This window comes from Misgurnus anguillicaudatus, chromosome 22 (genome assembly GCF_027580225.2).
Source record: "Misgurnus anguillicaudatus chromosome 22, ASM2758022v2, whole genome shotgun sequence".
In the NCBI taxonomy this organism is placed as follows: Eukaryota; Metazoa; Chordata; class Actinopteri; order Cypriniformes; family Cobitidae; genus Misgurnus; species Misgurnus anguillicaudatus.
Window position 1 is genome coordinate 9,499,464 of NC_073358.2, and position 26,084 is coordinate 9,525,547.

The window sequence follows — 26,084 nt, forward strand, 5'->3', positions numbered from 1 at the left end:
TCTTGTGGGGAAAACTCGCTTTTGACAAAACTACAAACTAGATGAACTACAAGTACCAGCGCGCCATTCGTGCTGTCGTGATTCCATAGCAACGAGCAACGCGCAGCACCTCACCCCCGAATCCAGACTAGAACTTACTTCAGAACAATAATAACACGTTTATTAAACATAAAACACGTTTTATTGAAAATTATTACTATCAGTAAAGACGAAAGAAATGTCTTTGACAACTGAACCGGTGGGTAACAGCAAGTTTCCGTGGTAAGTTCATAAGCGTTTACTTCAAACATCTTTATTTACACATTTCTTCAATCTAGTCATGATATTGATGACGTAGCCTGCACTACAAAGTTTTTTGTCAAATTAAATGCTCTCTAGAAATAGTCAAGTTTAGAGTAATTAACTATAAGCAAATAAAAATGTCTGAGATGTATACCATTGGAAATTTTCTTAAAAGACAAGCTGCACCCGAAACCGCATACTTTCCTGCTACAGTATATAGGTGAATAAACAGTTTCTGACAAAAGTATGTCCGAAATCACAGGCAGTTCCCATTAAAGTGCACCTATTTCATTGCTAAAATTGGTTTATGGTAAAATTATTTACCATATTTTCCACATACCGTACATTTTTGTAGCTCCAGATATCCTGCTCTGCTCCAATGCATTGATTTTGTACAAAACTCAGCGATCTGAAAAGCACTGTGTCCCTGATTAGACAGCTAATATCTACGTTGTGATTGGCCTGAATACCTCTGACGTCAGCTGGAAAGTGACGCTTCTTACCATTTTTGAAAGATTCTGTTGCTAACATGAGTTAACTTACAGGCTGTGAGTCCAAAGCGGGAGGAATTATGATAATATTAGGTATGTTGATAAAATTTTCAAAATGTTTAAATGCTAAAACTAGTTGTTTGGATAGAAAGAGCTTGAAAAAAGCTTTTAAATGAGACCAAGATCATGTTTATGGGTTCAAGAATAACAAAATACTGGCTATTTGAAACTCGAAAATAATCACTTTATTTTGTCCCATGTTTTCCATTAAAATTCAAGAAAATGTGTGACCGAATCATGAAAATTATGAAGTTTTTTGCTATAACTTTTTTACATTTTTGAGATATTGACATGAATCTTTTAGGATACGCTGTTTGCCATTTCCTCTACATATTCCACTTCTAAAAAGTCAGATATATAAAAAAACAAACCACTAATTACACCAAATAACACTCTTTATTCAGTCTATATATACAGACATCTACTACATGGCTATACGGCTGCTTCACATTCTATGTCCATTCAAGCAGATTTTGGTGGAGGTAAAACTCTAGTGGTCGTCGTTCAAATTTCTTAAAATTTCGTTCACTTGTAGTTTAGCAATTAAACTAAATGTCTTTACAATTTTTAAGAATGTCTTCACTCAACTTCAGCAAAAACAAAGACGATTTTACAAAGAACAGACTTTGGCGAGCTCGCACGGCCAGTACTTAAACATGAAAGGTGGCGACTGAAAACGTAAAGGTACCTATGCTTCTTCCGGTGATGTTAACAATAAAAACTTAGAAATTTCGCCATCAACAGAAGCATTATTTTCCACAACGCCATGCGCCGCCTGAGGAAATCTTGAGTTTCGTTGAGCGGAAGCAAAAAGTCAGCCGCGACAGCGGAGTTAGCAACATACCTAATACTATCAATCTTGCCTTCTTCATAGACATGTATAAGATGTATAGATGTCTCGCCCGCGCTGCTGGCCAATTGAGTGGAACGTCCGCATGTGGCGGCCATCTTACCACAGGGCGCTCGCTCACTCGTAGCATTGCGTTTAATGGAGCATGTACTACTAAATGACCATAACTTGCTCAATTTTCTACCGATTTTCAAACGGTTTTGTTTGTTATAAACGTCAGAGATGTAACTATGACACTGCATACTTGATGAATAATTTTTATGAATCATATTAAACCATCCAGAATTATAGCCACGTTAATAACGTTTGTAAGAAACCAAACCGCTCTGTAGAAAATTAAGCAAGTTATGGTCATTTAAAAGTATCTGCACCATTAAACACAATGCTACGAGTGAGTGAGCTGTCTAAGGTAAGATGGCCACCAGGTGATGACGTTAGAGACTCCACCATAACACATCTAGCCTTTATACATATCTATGTTCTACTTCACCAATCCCAGGAAGTAAACTGTGGCCTACAATCTGTGTGTTTGTTGTAGTCCAAAAAAAGAGATTTATGTTGGAGATGATAACACTTAAACACCAAAGGAAATGTAAAATCATGAATCGGACCATAGTTGGTATTTAAATAGTAGCCGAAAATTACCGTATGACCTACATCTTGTAGTGTGCATTTGATGAACACTTTGCTATTTCATGTGGCCATGGGAGAAGATTTTTGAAGGCATACGACGCAACGCTAGTCGGTCACAATAACAACACGGCAAATGTAGTACGTCTGGATTTCATTTATAATTCACATACCATCTGAGCTCGCTATGTACAAGAGAGTATGTGATTTCAGTTACAGCCGCTTTGGATATGTTATATCATGGTATGCCATCTTGTACTCACACAGTGCCAAGTTAAATTCTCAAAATGTACCACTGCTACTGATATCTATTTTACATGTGCTTGACCTTCTAACACAATAGGCATCAAAGGGAGCACCCCTCCTTTGTACGCTCTGTCTCAAAACCTACATAATGTGTTTGTCTTTCTGGAAAACCGGAGCTTCCCGTGGAACATCACATAAATGCTTTACATAGGGTTTGGCTCTGAGGAAATTCCAGTTATGTCTACACGTCTCAGTTGGATTAGGGAGACCCTTGGGAAAAATCAAACCCTAAAAAAGAAAAACCGGTACAATGTCCTTGCTTTATCCGCGCAAGTATTTTTGTTTCAAACACATTGCACGCATGCATGTCTCTGTTTGACATGCCATATGAATGCAAAAAATAACTCCCTCAAGGAAAAGTTAATAGTTAATGGTGTGTAGGAGTTCAACCAAATGAATAAGCTATTGAATATAAAGGATGGATTGACGTAATATTAAACTCCTGTAGAGGAGTCAACAGGCTACACCATGAACACACACACACAGATTCCTGGCAACAGTCACGCTATCACGTTACTTCTGAAGTTTATCTTCAGTGTGTGCAGAGCAAATGCAACACAATTGTATTTACTTGGTGTTTACTTACCGGAAGGTACTACTACTTTACAGTAAGGTAAAGTTAAACAAAGTTACATGAACTGAGTCATGAACTAATTGTGGTTGGGACAGTAAGCTTGTTTAATATCACGTGGATCATGTTCATGACCATTACTGTACAGTATTGTATTGTATGGTATACTGTAATGTAACTGTAGCTAACATTGCGTTGATCTTTAAAAAATATATAGAATTTTTTGGCTTTTTACAAATGTGCGTTAGCTTTAAAACCATCTATATCCTTCTGCACTTTTAACCGGATAGAACATTTAAAGAGCAACAATTTTACATTTCCTTTGTTGTGTAAGTGTGTATTAGTACATGTTAATGATATGCAAACGGTGCATACCTCAAAGTAAACGATGACGTGAGTTATCATCTTCAACACAAATCTCTTTTCTTGGACTACAAAAAACACACGGTTTGCGGGCAAGAGTTTGCTTCCTGTGATTGGTGATGTAGACAAGACCAACATGATCATAATTCCTCCCGCTTCCGACTCAAATTATGGTACATTGCCAAATACGTCACTTTCACTAATTTATCAAATTATATGACGTTTTGAGGGGTGTGAATAGCTAATAAAGATGGAGTTTTATATAAACAACCATAAAATATAAGGTATGGGACAGGTTATATGATATCATGGTATGCCATCTTATACCTGTCACGGTGATCCGTGTCATGTTTTGTGTCTGTTCTATATTGTCATCACCTGGACACTTGTCAATTATCACATCATTCATTCCACCTGTGTGTCATTAGTCTTTGTGTATTTATACCAGTGTTTGTGTCACACTCATTGCCGGTAGATTGTCATTACAACCCTGTCTGTTTCCTGTGTCACGTTTGGATGTTCCTGTGTTTTGCTACCATGTTACTCCTCGTGTTTTTGTTTCCCCATTTTATTATTAAATGTTATTTATTTGCCGAACTCTGCGTTTGTGTCCTCCCTCCACTCCCGTGTCGTGACAGAATCTACCGGCCATTATTGGACGCAGCGAGTTCACGGAGGGCGGCTCCCCCAGGAGATTCGTCGAGGGGGAGTAGTGACATCGGGGTTCATTCCCCATCAGCCCCGATGTCTCTTGGGGACCACCGTGAGCGATCGCTCGCTCCTGCGGGAGGAGGATCGGCCCAGGCGGTTCCCCAACGGTTGAGTCGTCGTCGACGGTCCCTCGGAGGACCACCATCCTGCTCGCAGGGGGATCCGGAACGGACCACGCCCGATCATTTCCCCGGGGTGGCTACCGAGCGAGGGTCTCCGTTTCCGCGAGGGGATGGGAGAAGATTTCCGGGGGCATCTGATCGTCGACGATTCCCAGGAGGGGGGTAATTCGTCTGCCTCGGTTTTTGGAGCGATCGCTCCGGTTCTCCTGGCGCAGTCCGGCCAACCGTCCTGTTGGTCTCATCCCGGCGGCTGCCGGCTTCGCCAGGGTCGCCAGGGTCCCCAAGCCCTCCACCCCTCCCTTGGACTCTCGCTAACAGACTTTGTTTTTGTTTTGTGTTTATGTGAGTGTCTGGTAGCCACTCGTAGAGGGAGGGGTTATGTCACGGTGATCCGTGTCATGTTTTGTGTCTGTTCTTTATTGTCATCACCTGGACACTTGTCAATTATCACATCATTCATTCCACCTGTGTGTCATTAGTCTTTGTGTATTTATACCAGTGTTCGTGTCACACTCATTGCCGGTAGATTGTCATTACAACCCTGTCTGTTTCCTGTGTCACGTTTGGATGTTCCTGTGTTTTGCTACCATGTTACTCCTCGTGTTTTTGTTTCCCCATTTTATTATTAAATGTTATTTATTTGCCGAACTCTGCGTTTGTGTCCTCCCTCCACTCCCGTGTCGTGACAATACCATCATCTTGTACGGGGTATTTTTGTAAGGTAAAACATTTTTAAGGACACCTATTATGCAAAATGTGTGTTGGCAGTGTGTGAACATAACCCCCTACAGTGAAAAAAAATTATCTCCTTTTTTAATCCCCATTAAACAGTTTTATTAGACATGCAATTTTGATTCACTTGTTAATGTGGCATCATACTAATAAAGCCCCACCCACGGCCACTGACTGACAATTCTGCATTAACATAGTTTTCACCCTTAGCAAGTAAAATTCATACAAAGAAATCAGAACATTTAAGTATACAAGTTGAGTCATAATAAATAAAGTGAAATGACACAGGGAATAAGTATTGAACACACTTTATTTAATACTTTGTAGAAAAGCCTTTGTTGGTGATTACAGCTTCTAGATGCCTTTTGTATGGAGAGACGTGCATTGTCTGCATTGCTCAGGAGTGATTCTGGCCCATTTTCCCACGCAAATAGTCTTTAAATCTTGAAGGTTCCTTGGGTCTCTTTAAGGAACTTCGATCTTCAGATATCTCCGTAGATTTTCTATTGGATTTTAATCACTTCATTGTTTCTTTGGCCTTGTGTTTTCATTTTTACCTTTCTGGTAGATGGTAGCAGATTTTTATCCAGAATGTCCCGGTACATTTCTCCATTCATCCTGCCTTCAATAATATGAAGTCTGCCAGTACCCCTTGCTGAAAAGCAGCCCTAAACCATGATGCTTCTGGTGGGCAGTGCCATTTCTTCTCTAAACATGGTGTGTAGAATGACTGCCAAAAAGTTCAATTTTGCTTTCAGCTGACCATACTGTAGTCTCCCAGTAATCCACAGGCTTCTCCAAATGCTCTCACAAACTTTAACCAAGCCCCAACATGCTTTTTGTTCAGCAATGCAGTCTTGCATGGTAAGCATGCATGGATGCCATGGTGGTTCAGTGCACTGTTTATAGTTTTTTTGGAAACAACAGTACTTGCTGATGCAAGGTCTTCCTGAAGTTCTGCCCGAGTGGTTCTTGGCTCTTGGAAAACTCTCCTGATTATTCTTTGGACTCCTCAGACAGGGATCTTACGTGGAGCACCTGATCGTGGCCAGTTTATGGTAAAGTGATGCCTTTTCCATTTCCGGATAAGGGCCCCCAGAGTGCTCACAGGAACATTCAGCATTTTGGAAATGCTTTTCAACAATAAGATTATCGTGAAGTCTTTCCTGTGTGCCTCCTGGGTAATGAGAAGCCTTTATAGGCAATCAGTTAGGACTAAAGCAGCTGATATTAATTAGTACTGATAGGGGGCAGGGTTTTTCTCTCAATACTGACAGATTTCAGGTGATCTCCTGGCTTTCTATGTCATTTTGCACCTTGTTCTCTTCATGTGTTCAATACTTATTCCCGGTGTCATTTCACTTTATTTATTATGACCCAACTTGTATATTTAAATATTCTGATTTCTTTTGTATGAATTCGATATTTGGCTTAATGGCTACATCTGGTGGAAATTTTGTGTCAATAACCCACTTAGAAATCTCTTTACTGATTAAAATGCTGATATGTGAAATACTTATTTCCCCGCTGTAGGTACCCAAATAGGGTATAATAAAAAATCTGTGGTCTATTTTGAACTGAAACTTCACAGACACATTCAGGGCACATGTGAGACTTATATAATTTTTTTAAAAATGGGCATAATAGGTGTCCTTTAACATTTATTAATTATTAAGACAAGGCAAAGCATCTTATACCACAATTGTCTTTGTCTTCAGGTATAAAGAAAGGCTGCAGACCAAATATCTTCAGGATCTAAGCAAAAAGCAACAACTATCTGGTGCATTAGATGGTCGACGGTGGCGTTTTCTCTCTCCCGGACTAAATGATTTTAGGGATGGTTACCCCACTGTTCATGAAGAGTTGTTCACCCGGTGTGAATGCGGACCTGCCCCTGCAGTCTTCGGTATGCCAAAGCACCTTTGTTCAGTGAAGTTGACGCCAAAGAGGTTAAGTAAAGATCAGGCATGTTTCTCAAAGCTAAATCCACAGAGTGAAACCCAACGTGGGTTCATTGATGCTGTAGAGCACAGACTAAAACAACATCCTCTGGCTCTTTATCCACACCTGGAGTGCGGTATGACATCAAAGGTAACCAACTTTTTTATTTCAATCTTCATTGATGTAGGATTTTTTAAACTTCACATCATGGTGGGCCCTTTACCACATAGATCACCATTTCTAAACAAAAAATTAAGTGCCATACAATTTTTTAATCGCTGGAGATGTAAACTTGTTTTGCATCGTCATTATGCAAAGCCCTTGAGCATGTTCTCGCCTACTTCCACACTTTAACAGTATGTAAAAATCAGCATGCAAAATTAAGTGCACATGCAAATCCTCAGTGTGCGAAGAATAATAAATAAAAAATATGAGAAAGTTATAAGCTTCCTGCTCTTTTCAAATTTAGGTAATATACTGTAGGTATTAAGAAATGTACTAGATACTGGATAGAAAGTACTGTAGTAGGTACTTCATTTAGTATATACTTTCAGTACACAATTTCAGACATGATACAGTATGCGATTTCAAACTCAAAGTAAGTCCACACATGGTGACAAAAAGCTGTATGGTAGTGGAGCCAAATCATAGCAAGTTCTGACCAGCATTGCATTTGTGGCTGACGCAAGTTTTGAGTATGCAAAAGATAAAATATGGAGCGACAATTCGATTTTAATCCAAATTTCTCATAAGTTATTTGACCAGGTGTTGTCAGTCCTGGATCCTGATATGCGTGTGAACGAAGAATTGGCCACAACCTGTCCAAATAATGAAGACAGCGGACCACAGTGTGAAATCTCACCTTCAGTGTCCGTCAAAGAGAAACCTTTCATCACCGTTGAGTAATTTCCTTTACATTTTCTTTTGAGCCCATATTTCTGAATTGGGTGGTCTCATCATAGATGAGACAGAGGACTTTTTAAGTTAAATATAGTTTGTTTTAATAAGCGAATAGAATACACACATTTTTTTCTACATTTTCCAAGACCTCAAAAGGAGAGATGTGAAGATGTCACAACAATAAATCCCTATAAATTGAGGAGACCTAAAGAGACTAATCTCAAAGATCAGATGACCACTGGTAAAAACCTGCAAGAAGATGACAAGCTGAAGATCGCCAGGCCCTTCTGTGAATGGATAAATACACTGGTACTATTTTTAGTTCAAACATTAAAGTACTATCATATGTTTGAGACGTTTAGATATTAAAGGGATAGTTCACCCAAAAATGAAAATAATATATGGACCCTCATGTCGTTTCAAATTCGTAAGACCTCTGTACATCTTCGGAACACATTTTAAGATGTTTTATATTTAATCCGAGAGCTTGTTGACCCTTCATTGAAAATCTACGTACGGTATACTGTCCATGTCCAGAAAGGTAATAAAAACATCATCAACGTGATCCATGTGGCATCGGTGGGTCGGTTGGAATGTGTTGAAGCATGGAAAATACATTTTGGTTCAAAAATAACCAAAATTACGACTTTATTCAGCATGGTCTTCTCTTCTGCATCTGTTGAGAAGTGCCTGCGCAAGACTAGTCACGTGACTGCAGTGATGCGGATGAAGTACGACACTGCTGACGTGTTATCTGGTGCGCCCCAGCTGTTTTTTGTTTTATTTACAGTGAAGGAGACGCACGTTGTAAGTTTGAAAAAAAACTTTGCAAACATGTCTGAGGATAACACGTCATCCGCGTCACTGCAGTCACGTGAATTTAGTCTCGCGCATGCGCTTCACAACAAACACGGAAGAAAAGACAATGCTTTTTGGACCAAAATGTATTTTCGATGCTTCAAAACATTCTAACTGACCCACTGATGTCACATGGACTACTTTGATGATGTTTTATTACCTTTCTGGACATGGATAGTATACCGTGCGTGGATTTTCAATGAAGGGCCAACAAGCTCTCGGACTAGATATAGAACATCTTGACCGGCGTTCCGAATATGAACAGAGGTATTACGAGTTTGGAATGAAATGAGGGTGAGTCATTAATGACATTATTTTCATTTTTGAGTAAACTATCCCTTTAAATGTATGAAGTAAGTGATTTTAAATGTCATTTTAGGGTGAAGACACCAGTGATTTGACAGAGTCAACCATTCTGGACCTGTTTAAAAGTGACTATGAGAAGACGCTCCGATTGACCCCTGTTAAAATTACTGACTGTAATAAAACCCCAGCAATAATCTACAGGTCTGCAGAGGACCATCAAAGAGACTTAACTACTGACACATTCAAATTGAGAAGAAAGGTTGGTTAAATATGTTTGTTTTAAACATGATCTAATTGCAGAAATCATTTTAATATATACCAAAATATGTAGTGTATATACATATTTTTTTTTCTTAAAGAATGTCGAGGAGATTAATCTTTTATAAAACACATATCGTAGAACAGAGTTCCTCAAATCTTACCCTGGAGGGCTGGAGCACTGCAGAGTTTAGCTCCAACCCTGATCAAACACACTTGAGCAAGCTAATCAAGGTCTTCATGATCACTAGAAAATCACAGGCCCTCCAGGGTAAGATTTGAGGAACCCTGTCCTAGACTGTACATTTTGTATAATTGTTGTTTTTGTTTTATTAATTCAAACCTATGACTGTGTATGTGCCCCTGTTGTCTCATCTCCAATGTTGCCAGGCCTATGAATCAAACAGGCATCATACTCCCAAAACATGCAAGAAGAGGGCTGATTATGAGCCTTTGAGAACCCCGTCAGATATCACTCATGGTCTGGACTTGGAAGCATTGTTGAGTGAGCAGGCGAGTATGAACACACATACAGTATCAAAAACGAAATTTCTGTAATCATTTACTCACCCTCAAGTTGTTTTAAACATTTGAATGCAAATATAATATAAATATTTTGAAGAATGTTTGTAACCAAGCAGATCTGGGGCACCATTGACTCCCATTGTAGGAAAAAAATATATCAGGGAAAGGGACACTCCACTTCCTGTGAAAATACGCCCACTTTCCAGCTCCCCTAGAGTTAAACATGTGATTTTTACCATTTTGGAATCCATTCAGCCGATCTCCGGGTCTGGCGCTACCACTTTTAGCATAGCTTAGCATAATCCATTGAATCTGATTAGACCATTTAGTGTCACACTGTAAAAAATACTTTGCTGCCTTAAAATTTTTTGTTGAATCAACTCGGATTTACAAGTCATTTCAACTTACTATTATTTATCTTGACTAGAGATGAGTTGTTATAAATACAGGTGAGTTGTTATAACTTATAAAATTAAGTGGACATCTCTGTTGACATGACTTGTAAATCTGAGTTGATTTAACAATAAATTTTACCATGGCTGCAGGAGGCGCAATGATATTAATAATAATCAAGGCGTAAAATCCTTGATTATTACGCCAGAATGAGAGTATAGTTCCTAGCCATAACTAGGAGCTGGAAAATTAGCATATTTTCAAAAAAAGTGGACTGTCCCTTTAAATAAATGGTGCCCCAGATATGTTTTGTTATAAACATTTTTTAAATATCGTCATGTTCACAAATTTGATGTATACAAATTTGAAACAACTCGAGGATTAGTAAATGATGACAGAATAATTTTTTTTAACTATACCTTTAATGATCCCCCTTCTTATAGTAACACAGCAATGGGTACTACAATAATTATGAAAAGAGTAGATAATCTGACAGATAAGGCAATAAATATCTATTCATCATGTTCCTTTTAGGATAAGGTGCTGAAGCAAAGTTATTGCATCCAGGCATTCAGGCAGTACATTATAAACAAGGGAGTGGAAATGCCGAGGGTATTTATATATTTTGTTATGATCTACAGAAATGTAATGAGAGTATATATTAATATTATTATTATTTATGTTGTATGTTTTGTGCAGTTTCTCAGCGTTCTGTTTTCTGAAGAGGAACAGGAGAACACAATCAGATCTTCAAATTCTGCTGGTTTCACATTAACATCTAAAGGCAGAGCCCAGCAGAAATCTACTTAATAATAATAAATATTCTCTGCATTCTTACTTTATTCACACAACTTAACTAGAGCGTATTTGGCACGGGTCTCTATTCCTGTTTTTTATTCATTCATAAAATTTTCATTAACAACAAACATGCTGCATCCGGGTGGGAGTTTCAAGGCCTTTTTATAAAAAAAACTGACCTAAGGTCAGCTAGTTCATGATTTTATTACATAAAAAATGTGAAGTTTATGATCAACACCTTCAAATATGTAATAAAAAGTTTTTTTTTTAATTAGGCAGAGTTATGCATTCTTGTGTAGTGTCTTGGTCCTTTATGATACACTTTTCCTATAAAACAATTTGAATCACAAACCAAATAAATATCTTAATTTCCATAATCAAAATGTGTAAAATGCATGAAGTGCAGGCACTTTTTTCTTCAGTCTGTTTCTGAAACAAACAAAACTGAGATCATGCTGACCATGATTCCTCATTATAAATGTCTTTACCTTATCTTGGTTGACACCTGATGACAGAGTAAAACTGACAAGTCTCCTGCTTTGTGTCCAATAAATCACTTCATTGGGTGCGCAAGTGTTAATGCTCATTGTCCGGCCTATAGTTTCCTTCAGCTGGAAGGTCAGAGGTGAGAAGAGCGTAAACAGGAGATTTGCGCCCACAGCATATCCGTCCCACACCAAGATCTAATGTGTTATCTGTAAAGCAAGAAACACCACTGTTTATCTATGCATCTAACATCATCTTACAATCTCTTAAAGGAATATTCCATTTTCTAAAAAGAAAAATCCAGATAATTTGCTCACCACCATGTCGTGCAGGGTGTTGATGTCTTTCTTTGTTCAGTCGAGAAGAGGTTGTGTTTTTGGAGGAAAACATTGCAGGATTTTTCTCATTTTAATGGACTTTAATAGAGCCCAACATTTAATACTTAACTCAACACTTAACAGTTTTTTTCAACGGAGTTTCAAAGGACTATAAACGATCCCAAACGAGGCATAAGTGTCTTATTTAGCGAAACGATTGTCATTTTTGACAATAAAAAATATCCACTTTTAAACCACAACTTCTCATCTAGATCCGGTCCAGCGCGACCTAACGTAAATGTGTAGTGACGTAGGGAGGTCACGTGTTACATATATAAAAAGCACATTTGCGGACCATTGTAAACAATAAACTGACACAAAGACATTAATTAGTATCATTTGACATACAACAACGTAGGAACGATCCTCTTTCAACACATTTGTAAACACTGGGCGGAGTTTTGCGTTCGTCCTCTGTGACCTCTTGACGTCATGACGTATTGCGTGGGGTCACGCTGGTGCATCACGACCGGATCTAGACGAGAAGTTGTGGTTTAAAAATTTATATTTTTTATTCTTCCTGTCAAAAATGACAATTGCTCCGCCAGACAAGACCCCCATGCCTCGTTTGGGATCGCTTATAGTCCTTTGAAACTCCGCTGAAAAAAACTGTTACATGTTGAGTTAAGTGTTAATTGTTGGTGTCTATTAAAGTCCATTAAAATGAGAAAAATCCTGCAATGTTCTCCTCAAAAAACACAACCTCTTCTCAAATGAACAAAGAAAGACATCAACACCTTGGATGACACGGTGGTGAGCAAATTATCCGGACCTGTCGTTTAAGAAAATGGAATATCAGAAAAATCCAAAGTGTTGTTTTCCCATAATAAATGTGTGTAGAAGCACAAACTCACAGTCTTCTTTCAATCTACTGTTCCGATTCTGCTTATCATGATCAGCGCTTCTGAAGGAGCTCGGTTCACTGTCACATGCAACACAAACAGTACATACATTAAATGCACCTGATTGGGGCAATGGATCATTTGCAATCCTATATTAAATGTGTTTAAGCTTTTGCATTCCCTTTTAGGCAAGCTTTGCTCCATATTCTTTTGAATGAAGCTCTTACGGTCTATACTGGCCGTCCTCTTCAGATCTTCTCCTGAAGCTTGTGCCCGCATGCGGTCCATGTTCATCATCATGCCGCTCTTTTACGAACCTCTTTAGCCCCATGCTGGGTTCACGAACTTTCAGCTGGAAAGATTTCAGAGTGAAATCCATTCCAGTACATCCTGTCAATTCGGATACCCCAGCACGTATGCGGAAACAGGACTGTTTTCTTACCTCCACCAGGTCCTTAAGACTGCTCTGATGAAGCCCGACTGGAGATCTGGAGACATTACGCAGGTTCTGGCTTTGCAATTCCTGATTAAAACATACATATGGTAACATACCAGCAAAAGAATAACACTCAATCACAAAGAAAAAAAATGCATCATCACCTTCAGATCTAAAGCGTGCTGCAGTTTTAACCTCATAATGTCCTGTTCTTGCTTTTGAATAAAATCTTGGCATTCAGCAAAACTGTCAGAAATCTGTACAAGATATAATAAAATATAATATAATGTTATGGTTACAATTGGGATGTACCGATACGCTCACCTAAAGGATTATTAGGAACACCTGTTCAATTTCTCATTAATGCAATTATCTAATCAACCAATCATATGGCAGTTGCTTCAACGCATTCAGGGGTGTGGTCCTGGTCAAGACAATCTACTCCTGAACTCCAAACTGAATGTCAGGAAAAAAAGGTGATTTAAGCAATTTTGAGGGTGGCATGGATGTTGGTGCCAGACGGGCCAGTCTGAATATTTCGCAATCTGCTCAGTTACTGGGATTTTCAAACCATTTCTAGGGTTTACAAAGAATGGTGTGATAAGGGAAAAACATCCAAGATGCAGCAGTCCTGTGGGCGAAAATGCTTTGTTGATGCTAGAGGTCAGAGGAGAATGGGCCGACTGATTCAAGCTGATTGAAGAGCATCTTCAGCTGAAATAACCACTCGTTACAACTGAGGTATGCCGCAAAGCATTTGTGAAGCCACAACACGCACAACCTTGAGGCGGATGCACTACAAAAGCAGAAGACCCCACCGGGTACCACTACAAATAGGAAAAAGAGGCTACAATTTGCACAAGCTTACCAAAAATGTTGCCTGGTCTGATGAGTCTCGATTGATCCATCATGCCTTGTTACCACTGTGCAGGCTGCTGGTGGTGGTGTAATGGTGTGGGGGATGTTTTCTTGGCACACTTTAGGCCCCTTAGTGCCAATTGGGCATCGTTTAAATGCCACGGCCTACCTAAGCATTATTTCTGACCATGCTCATCCATTTATGACCACCATGTAGCCATCCTCTGATGGCTACTTCCAGCAGGATAATGCACCATGACACAAAGCTCGAATCATTTAAAATTGGTTTCTTGAACATGACAATGAGATCACTGTACTAAAAATGGCCCCCACAGTCACCAGATCTCAACCCTATAATCATCTTTGGGATGTGGTGGAACGTGACCTTCGTGCCCTGGATGTGCATCCTACAAATCTCCATCAACTGCAAGATGGTATCACATCAATCTAGGCCAACATTTCTAAAGAATGCTTTCAGCACCTTGTTGAATTAATGCCATGTAGAATTAAGGCATTTCTGAAGGTAAAAGGGGGTCAAACACAGTATTAGTATGGTGTTCCTAATAATCCTTTAGCTGAGTGTATATTGGCCATACTAACTGCAGTTTGTATGCTCTGTCTCTGCACATTTTGGATCTCGTGAAAATTTGTAGATAGCAAAACTATCGGTATGTATCGGTATCAGTTGATGTCATTCTAGGTAATCGGATATCAGCACATACATTTTGTATGGGTGCATCCTTAGTTTCCAATGCAAATCTTAAAAAACCTAAAAGTGATTCTGGTATCCCACCTTGTATAATGCTGCCTCCAGTTTCTCTGTTTTGTCTTTGAGCTCTTGCTGTTGTGCGTGTGATGCCTTCACTTCAACTTCCAGTGTTTTCCTGATCTCTCTTTCTGACATTAACTCTTGTTCCTGCCTCTGAGCCTCTAATGCCTGCTGATGCTTCTCCTGTGACACATGCATAACACACTTATTATACACGCATAGGCCCAAATATAAGTTATCTTACTTATCAGACATAAAGTTGGTGTTAATTCATTGTTAGCAGGAAAAATAAATTAAAAAAGAAAAGCAAAATCTGCAGGGTTTTCGGTACTTGCAAAACTATTTTGAATATAGCATTTGAATTGTTTTATGTACCGATGTACATAGATACAGTCAAAACGCTAAAGCAAGTTGCATGCACTAAAACCTGAGGTAATACTGTATATTGCTTAAAATATACTGTATATGGGAGGGACAATTTGATATTATTTTCATCCCAAACTTCTTCGTGCACCACATAGCTGCCACACCATAGCAAGAGTCTGTAAATGCAGGTATCCTTTTGATTCCTTGATTTCTAAGATTCGGGCCAATCTTCCCATTCTCTGTCAAGGCCTTCTGATAATCCTCATCTATATTTGATGTAAATTGGTGATGGGAGCGAAAACCCCTGATTGTGCATTTGCCCAATGAAAAAGTGCTATGTGGTCAATAAACTGATGTCTTGAAAGGCAGACACTAAATAAAAGGGAAACTACAAATCAGCAAAACAGTATTTTTTAAAACCTAAGAGGACAGAGAAAAAAAGTTATTTATGCATTTGGCAGAAACGCTTTAAATTAACTTAAGTTGGATTCAAAGTATACACAGTTTGTGTTTGGGGCGTACGGACCAAAACGTTTGAGAACCACTGCTCTAGTATACTCTTATCATATTCAGGGGACAACGCTAAGGATTTTTTCTACTGCCTCAGTCAGGCCATTTTTACCTCAGCACAAAAAAATCACTAAAATAAAATAGTTGTTTATTGTTTTTACCCATGTAACTCAATAACAGATAATGATTGTGTCCATTTGAGACACAATGTTTGCTCGCTGTCTGAACTATTTGTGCCCTGAGACGTTTTTCGACACAAAACTTCTCAAAAAGTGCATGAGTAGCACATTAAAATCTCTCTTGTCATAGTGCTTGAAAATTTAATTGGCATGGCTTCAAAACACATGCAAGTGATACACTTTCTTGACAGTGCCACACTTTCCGGAACAGGCAAATGACAATTGTTGGTTCAACTTAAAAGAGTAAGTTAGCTGGTTTTCTTAAAGGGGACAGAGAATGAAAAAACATTTTTACGTTGTCTTTGTTGAATAATGGTAGTCTACACGCATTCACAAACATACAAAAAGTGCTAGACATGCTAAACATCACAGTCTCATAGAAATTCCTCTTTTAGAAATGTCAGCCAGAAAACAGCCCAATCTGAAAAACTGATGCTTATGACATCACAGGCATCTCCCTGCCCCTCCACATAAAAATAACTGGCTACATTTTTTGAGTGGCAGCAAAGTCAGCCAATCAGTAATGAGATTCCAAGTTAAGCCAGTAGGGGAAGACAAATAAGTGCAAAACCACTTGTTTAAAATCGTCCACCCTAATAGAGCTATCTGAGAGAGGTTTTTAGGAAGCTTCTAAGGCATTACAGACCCAAACAAAACATTTTTTGTCTACATGTCACATCACAGAACAAGGATAAATACCCCGTTCAATCATTCTATGTCACCTTTAAAATTTCGAGTTAATTAAATTTATCGTATTTTCCAGATTATAAATCGCTCCAGAGTATAAGTCACATCAGTCAAAAATGCGCTTTGAAGAGAAAAAAACTGTGGACTACACATCACGTTTATTTAGAAAATGATTTCACAAAGTCCAAGCCAAAGGACAGACATTTAATCTGAAAAGTTATTCAACTAAACAATAGCACAGGACAGCAGGCCGAACAGGTGCCGTACATGTTAAAGTAACATAAACAGTTATGTAAACGATAAACAATAGCATACAGAACATACCTGGGAGGCTGAATAGGCTAAATTAACACGACAAACCAAATCAAGTCATTTCGCATCACTGAATCCATTGAATTACATAAATACAGGGGCAGCATAGAGCGGACTCTTGCGGCTGTAGACGTAATGGTTTCTCTTGTTTCATATGAAATAAGTTTGATATATAAGTTGCACCTGACTAGAAGTTCCAGAAGCTCCCCTGGAGTTAAACACTTTTACCGTTTAGGAATCCATTCAGCCGATCTGCGGGTCTGGCGATACTACTTTTAGCATAGCTTAGCATAATTCATTAAATCTGGTTAGACCATTAGCATCGTGCTCAAAAATGACCAAAGAATTTCAATATTTTTCCTATTTAAAACTTGACGACTCTGTAGTTAAATCGTGTACTAAGATTGACGTAAAAGTTGCGATTTTCTAGGCCGCTATGGCTAGGAACTATACTCTCATTCCGGCGTAATAATTAAGGACTTTGCTGCCATATCATGGCTAGAGTTCTCAACGGGTCGGGCCGGCCCGACAAACCCGACGGGACCCGCGGATTCGCTGGCTGGGTACATGTTTGAGTTCTTTTTATTTATTATTGTGTGATTTTTATTTAAGGCATATTTATATAGCCTATATTTAAAGTTTATTGTTTCAGTTGTTTATATTGTTAAAAGGCGTGAACATTAAAGGTTGATTTGAATTCCCGTCTGCTGGTCATGATAATAGCCTATGTTTATGAGGAAAAAAAGGGAGGGGGGTCGGCGGCGTCGGGTTCGGACAGATAATTCACGTTGATGTGTCGGGTTACATCGGGTCCGGGCTTTAAAAGCCACGGGCCGGGTCGGGTCAGGTTGTAATTTTCAGGCCCGTCTCTCATCATGGCTACAGCAGGTGCTATGATATTTTACATAGCGCCTGAAAATAGTCCCCTTGGTAACTTTCAATAGCAGGGGACTATTTTCAAAAAAGTGGAGTGTCCTTTTAAGGCAACCAGGTAACTTACTTTTTAAGTTGAACCAACATTGTGCCCGAGCATCATTTATGTCTTGCTCTGATATTTATTAGCAAAGAAATAGTCTCTTTTAACACAGCAACAGGACAACAGTGTGTTAAACAGAAGTGTTAGTGATGTTTAAAGTAATGTACTTCACCAGCGTAAGCTTCTCTACTGTTTCCTCGAGAAGATGAATCTGGACCTGCAGAAAATCAATCTGCTCTCTTTTAGCAGTGATCTGTCTCTGCATCCCCTGTGCAACCTTAACACCTGAAACTCAAAGCACATTTAAATCAAACACAAGGATTTACTTTATAAATATTTTTATAAATGTAAAAAATTTAAATAGTTGATGAAATAGCAGTGATGGATGTCGTCATATATTTGGGCCAAAACGGTGTAAACTACCATTCACTAAATATAAAAAAAATATAAAAATGTGCATTACTGTGGCTGTACTCTATCTATACTATATTGTCTTTGTATTGTCTGCCGTACAAATGACACGTTGTCTGGTGAACCAATAGACTGAGGCTTACGTCATATGGGACCATTTTCCTATTCAGCGCTTCTAACAATTGAATGGGACTCAACTAAACAATAGAGGTCAACAGTGTCCTGACCTGAGAAATCATAGCCGCATTATCTAACAGCACACAGTGAAAACAAATGCTCTTTAACTATATTGTCATGCGCTGATGTCAAACTCACGCTGGAACACTCATGCAGAAATACTTTGGAAAAGCACATAGTTGCATAACAGGAGGAGGTCTGTGAACTTACATTGGCCAGATCTATAATCTCAGTATGCCGTTTTCCTGCCATTATCCACATTGCAGACGACCACACGCTGGTTCTCCTTAAAGAAAGTAAAAAAAAATCCAGCAGCATCCAGCGTGTGTACTTCCGTCCTTTATTTTATATACGGTTGGCCCATTTTGGTTTTTCCTGAGGAGGATGTACAATATCCTCACTTATCACTATATCAGCTGTGCTACCAATAAACACGGATGTCTATATTTGTATTTGATCGTAATTAGAACTTTCCTGAAAGCTTTGATATCTCTAAAGCTCAGCGGTCGGCCCATCTGAGTTCACCGAGTGCGTATTCGAGTGCTTAGCTAGACAAAAAGTTCCTTTCGGCTTTTCCGTTTTACGTGTGGCCTTAAAATATCACTGCAATGAAACCTGAGATTTTTTGCATGTGTACCATGGCCTTCAGACCCCTCCAATGTTCTCAAAGTACTTCTGGTCTGGTTGAGTTCAGCCTGTACGGCCTGCAGCTGGGTCTTCAGTTTAAGGTTCTCTTCGTTCTCATGGCCCATGAGTTCAGTCAAAGCATCTTTCTCTTCTATTAAAAAAAGATAAATGCTTAAAAAATAAAGGTGCTTCATGATGCCATAGAAAAAACATTTTTGGAATGTTTGAACCTTGTACACTGTAAAGTCAGTCTATATTAAGTCATAAGATCTGCAGTTTGTGACTATTTATGTGTAGTTGAATGCATTTGTGCATTTATTTTACCTTTCATCTGGATGAGCTGCGCTTGCTTCACTCGCAGCTCAGCGCTCATCTGCTGTTTCTCTGCTGTAAGCTGATGAACGCTGCAGATTTTCTCTGAGAGAGTGACTTGCCGACAGACTCGCTCGTCCTCCATTGTACTAAGTCTGAGCTCCACTTGTCTCAGCGCTGCCTGTTAAAACAACCAATGTACAGATAACATAGTAGTGTAAGAATTTATAATTGTAAATTTTAACTCATTTTCTGCTGAAATTCTCATTACCGCAATGTGTCCGGCTGTGTTTGAACATGCGTTATGTTGTAATTTAATCAAATTAACACAAAAATATTAAGAAAAAAAATAAATGGATGTTTTGCTAGACTACTTTAGATGACAGAAAAAAATATTTACTGAATAATAATAATGAAGAAAAATTAGGAAAATGATGTGTCCATGCCTGATGTTCTCATCCTCCGCAACACTTTTTGAGAACAGTTTAAGCACACATACAGAATTTTAATAAAGTTTGATTTTGAGTGACCAAGCACATGGACCAGTTACTTCAAGATGGCTACCAGGTAAGATCATTTTTTTTACAGTTAATTTGAAATATTGTCTTGTCAGAATGCTTACACGACATTTTGATTATCATTACCGCAACAGATGCTTATTAAATGTTAATTTAATTAATAGAAGCATAATACTTTGATTTTAAATGCATGTGCAGAATCTCCAAATTATGTTCTTTCAGGTTTGTCATGTCATTTTGAAAATATGTCAGTGTTGATGTTTTCTGACTGTTGCGGTAATGAGATTTTTTAGGACTATTTTTTAAAATTATGTTACAAAAAGTATTAAATGATAAGTAAAAGTTTTTAAATTAATGTTCCCATTTACTCCAGACTTTGTTTTTCAATGTCTGGTGGGAAAAAAAGTAAATGTAAGCAATTTTTACATTTTCATGCTTGACATTTTTAAAACCAAGTTTTCGTGAGAATCACCCAATAACACTTTATTTTTTAAAGAGCAACTATTGTCCGATTGACGTTTTTGCATTTCCTTTGGTATGTAAGTGTGTATTAGTACGATGACGCGAGTTGTGGAAAATAATGTGTTTTTTTAACCATAAACTACGCAAACACATTGTATTATACCAAATACACAAAATAACGTTGTTTTTTAGCAATGAAATAGGTGCACTTTAAGCACTGCTTGACTGTAGACAGTGAAGATTCACATGAGCCACCTGCTGGTGCATGCGTAAATAACACGCTACATTCTCTACAGACACAGATTGAATAGCAGTTAAGACAATGCTCCCTGTGGGGAAATTCATGTTAGCTAAAATGTTGTGATTGTTGTGCTCTAAAAACCGTTTGTATCATTCCGCCACCTACTGGTCATTTTACAATTAGTGAGAGAGGCTTCTTTAAACACGTGAGTCATTCGCTCACGTGACACATCTCTGACTGGAAACGCTGCTACCAGGGTGAATGTCTCACACACACACATCCACGGACTCAAACGATGTTTTAAACACTTTCCGTGTGTCTCCATAAGTTCCCTAGCGCATGAATCCCAATCGGAAGTGATTATCCCTATGCCTTAAGCCCGCCAAAGATCAGCGCTCTTGGAAATAAACTTTCTGGGATGTAGCATAATAATGTTACATCATGTGGACGACTAAAATTTACTTGGCAAATAAAGCAATAAAGCAATCATTTTCTCTGGAGTGATCTGTTTACACATCTCTCCTCCCATTAAAAGGACCCCAAAACACCGTTTGGAACTACAGGTAAGGATACTGGCTCTTACATTGTGACACTTGATAAATAATTTCTGCGTGAAGTGACTATTACAATTTTTTACAGATGCTAGGACACATTTCTCAATACTTAGGTCACTTTTGCAAAACTCTTCACACAGTTCTCCTACAAACTTTCAGCTTGGCAAAGCAGTTCATAGCAAAGCAAAGCAGTTTTAGCCCACATAGACTTCTGTTGTGCTCACTGTGTGAAGAGTTTTGCAAAAGTGACCTAAGTATTGAGAAATGTGTCCTAGCGTCTGTAAAAAAAAACTGCAAGTTACTGAAAACTTTTATTATGAAGCAATTTAAAACAGTTTACATTTTAAAACCCTCTCAAGTCTGCTTAAAGGTCACCTAATATTGCAATTTTTCAAGATGTAATATTAGTATCAAGTGTCCCCAGAATGTGCCTGTTAAGTTTCAGGTTCAAATACCCTATAGTTCATTCATTAACCTGATAAGGAACACTGTGCCGTACACGTGAGGCTGCATAAACGTCATTGTAACTTTGAAGCATTAAATCTTCCAAATATACGGTCATGCGGCACATCGTTGAAAAGCTTAGACTTTCGGGATTCCATTAAGCGCACACACAAAGCATAATATGATTTTTAGCAGTCATAAAACTGTAATCTAGTTGTTAGTTACCTAAACTGGGCGGCGCAGACTTAGGATATTTACTTACCTTCAAAATCTTCCCTTTATTCGCTTCGGTGAAATTGTCCAAAACAAATTGTTCATAAATCTCCAAAAGTCCAAGGAAATGAATATCCAAGCCTTTTAATCCAAACAATTTGTTCCTCTCACAATCTTGACGTTTTTGACCAACTTACGATATAAATACAATTAGTTCACTAACGGACATTCGTTCGAATCTCACTTTTCATTCACGATTTATAATGAATATATTCGGATGTCAGCCGTTCCATAAGGGGCTACACCATGTTGAAATTATAAGCCTATTGTGACAGATTGTCACAGATTCTAACAATTGTAAATGTAATCCAGTGAATTCTGCTGTAAGATTTTGACATTTCCCGCACCTTCAGTTGCTGATTCTCCACTTTTAGCAGGTTGATCTGATTGGTTAAGAAGTTCTCGTCTCTTATCATTTCCGAGATAAGGCTGTGCTCCTCAAACATCAGTCTTGAGCTCTGGTCTCCTGCCCTTGTGGACTTTAGCAGACCCTCAGCATCTTCCTGTTCTCTATCCTCCTAAATCGGTCATAATATCACTGAAATCATAGCACTGGAAAGATTACATTCACTGAAGAACATACCGTAAACAACATGAGTACAGATGAGGCAGTGTTGACAGACGTTGACAAGTTAACCCTTGTGCATTGTTCAAATTTACTACCTTTTCGTTATGTTTGGGATGAAACATCCACTAAATGAAACTGCTGTAAAAATGTATCAGACAAATTAATTTTTTTTGCATAAATCTGATAATCAACCTCAGTCCTGATCAAAACTACTAAATGTTACAAAAATTCCAGGATTTTAACTCTTTAATTGCCAAGTTCACAAAGGGATTTTTTTTATTTACTTTTTATCTTTCTTGGGCATGTCAAAGATTAGTAACAATATTGGCTTTGATACATTGTTAGTTTTTGTGCAGCACCAGGTTTAAAATTGTTCTCCCTCATTTACTGTAAGTTACTGTTTTTGCCTCATTGACTTTACAGTTTGTACGGTAAAAAATGCATTACGTCTATGGAATGTCCCCACAAAACATGGAAACCAGAATGTGTGTGTGTGTGTGTGTGTGTGTGTGTGTGTGTGTGTGTGTGTGTGTGTGTGTGTGTGTGTGTATGTGTGTGTGTGTGCGTGTGCGTGTGCGTGTGCGTGTGTGTCACAGAACCTTTGGATGTTGTAATTAAAAAAAGATTCATAAGATGCTTTTTTTTATTTGTGAGTAGCATGTATTTAGTTTTTTTCTGTATTTAAAAACTAACTTTAAATCAAATAGGTTAAAGTGCACAATGTTGCCTTTTGTCTACCGTTTCTATAATGTCGTTTAGCACTTTTAGAGCAGCTGTAGCATTTTCTCAAAATTTATGTCACCAAAAATCATTAAATTTGCTAAAACACAGAGAAAGTTGTGGCCAAATTAAGAGCCAAAAGCACCCCATAGTGGATGAAAACGTCCCTAACATAACTAGGGTTAATAAAAAATAAAGTGTACAAAAAGTAATGTGCTTTGTATTAAACTGTTTTGGGAACAGTGAGTTCTCTCTTTTGCAACATTCTGACTGAATGTTTGTGGGTAATACTCCAAAATATTATGCAAAGGTTACAGAGTGTACTGGATGATCTCTGATCAGTTCTCTCTCACTTCACTCGGCTAATGAGTCAAGCTGCTCTGTCTCTGCCAACTTTTCTTATCATTTCTGTTACCTGAAGTGACCTTAAAAGTGCTTTAAGTTCCTATTAAAAATGATTGGTGCTACAACAACTTACTAACAACTTTGGATTCGGAATATCAAGCTGGGATATATGTATTTAAAAAACTGCACACTATGCTCAACATTGCTTTGCAGTTTAAGGGTTGAAAGCCTACAAACTTAGTCATTATGTCTCTGGTGAATGTTATTTGTAACATTTTACTCTTAAATACTAAGCTTTTATACTTCAAGACATAAAATACCAAAAGTATCAGTCAAACTGTGTTAATGTAAAACATCTGGGATACAAGTTCTGCAGTTCTGGAGAAAACCCAAAAAGGCATAACACTCCTCATTACCTCAGTATCACCCCAGTGTTGTTTCTCAGTCTCCTCACTCATCTGGTTTAATCTTATGAGCTGTATTGTTTCTCGGTCTAGATCCCCACCTTCTGGTCATGACCGGTAATTACTGAATTTTCTAAAACACAATGTTATGTAAGAGTTTACACATGTTGCATCAAGTTCTTATACTACTCAATAACCATGAAACATCATTAATTTGAGCTGTAAAACGGTTATTACAGGATAACTTTACATTACGCTTATGTATCTGAAAGACCCTTTAATTCAAATTACTTAACATTACAGTGCATTAAAAAACTGCAACTCACACATCACGTTAGACGCGTTGATCCCTTTATACAGACAGTTTTGTTATATTCGTCTGTTGTTTTATTTCTGCTTTTATTATAAAGTAAAACACACCAGTTTTCGCGTGAATGACTATCATGGTATCACATTAGCTAGATAGCTAACATGTTAGCTAATTTTCAAACGCGCTCAGTGTGAATTCAGTCCCGTCACTATGACAACCGCGGAGGCTGCAGCAAGGTAACCAATAAGCTTGTTAAACGTCATTCTGACGATGTCCAGGAGCAAGCCTTTTTTCCCCTTTTGTGTTCCCATTATCTTTCTTTAATTCAAATAACCTAATTTTATCCCTAAGGTTTTCATACAGCAATATAGATATTTATTGACTTTTTAGATTTTTAAAGAACTGATTTACTAAACCTTGTTTATATTTCATGTCAGTGATATCTCAGTGCCTCACTTTTTCATGTTTGCACTTAAAGGTTTTTAACATAACAAACCTAACCTGTCACTTTTCCAAAATGTATTTATTTGCCATCATCATTTGCTTCAATACACTACCATTCAAAAGTATAGCTTTTAAATTAAATGTTTTTTTCCACCTTACAAACACCCTGCTCTGAAAGGGTATGCTTAAATGTCTGAAATTAGTTAATTGTGCAAACATATTAACTTATTTCATTACCAAACAAAACATTTGATTTAATTAAAAAGACAGCCAATGAGAGTCCAGAATAAAGTTGAACTCCTTCAATACTGTTTAAAAAGCTACTTAATAAAATAAAAAAATGTATACATTTTAAAATTTACTAATTGTTATTTTTTGTCAATATTCCCACAGTTATATTTGTGTTATTCTATAGCTATATAAAGTTAACTATTAGTTTATACATATCTACATGATAAATTGGTTTATAAAGTGGTACATAATCCATACAATTTAGGCGCACCACTTTTGGACAAAATGTATTGTCAATAATAGGTGGTAAACTCATTTAAAACAGTGTAATGTATTTTTCATTTTGTTGTTGGTTTTGTCAATGTATATATGTCACTATTATGTGTATCTTTTCATTTCATTTATAGTGAATGAATGCTGTTGATAGTCATCTTTATGTCACTTGCCTAGGGACTCTGTATACAGATGAAGTAGTTATTTTGGTAACACTGTACAATAAGGTTCATTAGTTAACATTAGTTAATGTATTAACTAACATGAACAAACCACGAGCAATACATTTGTTATTTATTAATCTTTGATGTTAGTTAATAGAAATAAAGCTTTTAATAGTTTGTTCATGTTAGTTCACAGTGCATTAACTAACGTTAACAAGATTTTAATGAAGTATTAGTAATTGTTGAAATTATAAATGCTGTATAAGTGCAGTTCATTATAAGTTAATGTTAACTAATATAGATAACTAATGTTAACTAATTAACCTTATTGTCAGGTGTTACCGTTATTTTTACTAATTCTGGCATAATTTCATGGTGTATTTTTTACAACAGTGTTCATGAATATGCATGGCCCCTGTCAAATAAACCAATAAAATAAAAATAAATAAATGTAATAATATATTAAATATCACTACGATATATTGAATAAAGAATATCCAGTTATATGCACTATTATTCTACAAATATCTGATATACATAATAAATAAAAAAATTCTAATAAATAAATGAATAAATCTATCTATTTGTAAGTGTGTTAAATCACAATAAATATCGTTTAGCATTTACAGGAACAGAGATAGGAGTGTGTGTGGCCTATTCCCACGCCCCCTCCCCCAACCACCCCCGATCCCCCTCTAGCTCGCTCAGTCC

The 26,084-nt window shown here is 37.6% G+C and overlaps 2 protein-coding genes across 12 annotated transcripts; one reads left to right on the forward strand and one right to left on the reverse strand.

Moving 5' to 3' along the window:
- Positions 1-11,368, forward strand: LOC129441062 (protein FAM47E). 4 transcript variants are annotated; one of them, XM_055200796.2, is made up of 8 exons: positions 1-261; positions 6,837-7,209; positions 7,825-7,961; positions 8,106-8,268; positions 9,197-9,382; positions 9,772-9,894; positions 10,834-10,911; positions 10,999-11,368. In XM_055200796.2, exons 1-8 carry the CDS (start codon positions 218-220, stop codon positions 11,107-11,109), a joined length of 1,215 nt encoding a protein of 404 aa, XP_055056771.2. In that variant the 5' UTR covers positions 1-217; the 3' UTR covers positions 11,110-11,368. The 4 variants fall into 4 exon arrangements, with proteins under 4 accessions (XP_055056771.2, XP_055056770.2, XP_055056772.2 ...); XM_055200795.2 differs by having other exon boundaries at positions 6-261; positions 7,813-7,961; XM_055200797.2 differs by lacking the exon at positions 1-261 and having other exon boundaries at positions 6,913-7,024; positions 7,099-7,209; positions 7,813-7,961.
- Positions 11,166-25,928, reverse strand: LOC129441060 (coiled-coil domain-containing protein 158). 8 transcript variants are annotated; one of them, XR_008643365.2, is made up of 13 exons: positions 24,278-25,928; positions 23,964-24,084; positions 22,262-22,432; positions 19,435-19,603; positions 19,121-19,261; positions 18,068-18,186; positions 14,890-15,048; positions 13,403-13,495; positions 13,245-13,325; positions 13,030-13,154; positions 12,815-12,882; positions 11,586-11,792; positions 11,166-11,424 (listed from the first exon to the last, which is right to left on the reverse strand). XR_008643365.2 is itself a non-coding variant. In XM_055200789.2 (12 exons), the coding sequence occupies exons 2-12, from the start codon at positions 24,003-24,005 to the stop codon at positions 11,674-11,676; spliced, it is 1,281 nt and encodes a 426-aa protein (XP_055056764.2). In that variant the 5' UTR covers positions 24,006-24,084; positions 24,278-25,928; the 3' UTR covers positions 11,166-11,673. The 8 variants fall into 8 exon arrangements, 7 of the variants coding, with proteins under 7 accessions (XP_055056764.2, XP_055056765.2, XP_055056763.2 ...); XM_055200789.2 differs by having other exon boundaries at positions 11,166-11,792; positions 18,068-18,180; XM_055200790.2 differs by having other exon boundaries at positions 11,166-11,780.
- Between the last annotated feature and the right edge of the window lie 156 nt (positions 25,929-26,084).

Excerpts from the sequence above, each read along its gene's own strand:
- LOC129441060 (XM_055200788.2), bottom strand. The coding sequence starts at position 24,005 with ATGAGTGAGGAGACTGAGAAACAACACTGGGGTGATACTGAG. Across the intron at positions 19,604-22,261 it reads TGGAGAATCAGCAACTGAAG|GCAGCGCTGAGACAAGTGGA; the intron begins GTGCGGGAAATG and ends TTGTTTTAACAG. Across the intron at positions 11,793-12,814 it reads CAGTAGATTGAAAGAAGACT|ATAACACATTAGATCTTGGT; the intron begins GTGAGTTTGTGC and ends CTTGCTTTACAG.
- LOC129441062 (XM_055200795.2), top strand. The coding sequence starts at position 218 with ATGTCTTTGACAACTGAACCGGTGGGTAACAGCAAGTTTCCGTG. Across the intron at positions 262-6,836 it reads GGTAACAGCAAGTTTCCGTG|GTATAAAGAAAGGCTGCAGA; the intron begins GTAAGTTCATAA and ends CTTTGTCTTCAG. Across the intron at positions 7,210-7,812 it reads AGTGCGGTATGACATCAAAG|TTATTTGACCAGGTGTTGTC; the intron begins GTAACCAACTTT and ends ATTTCTCATAAG.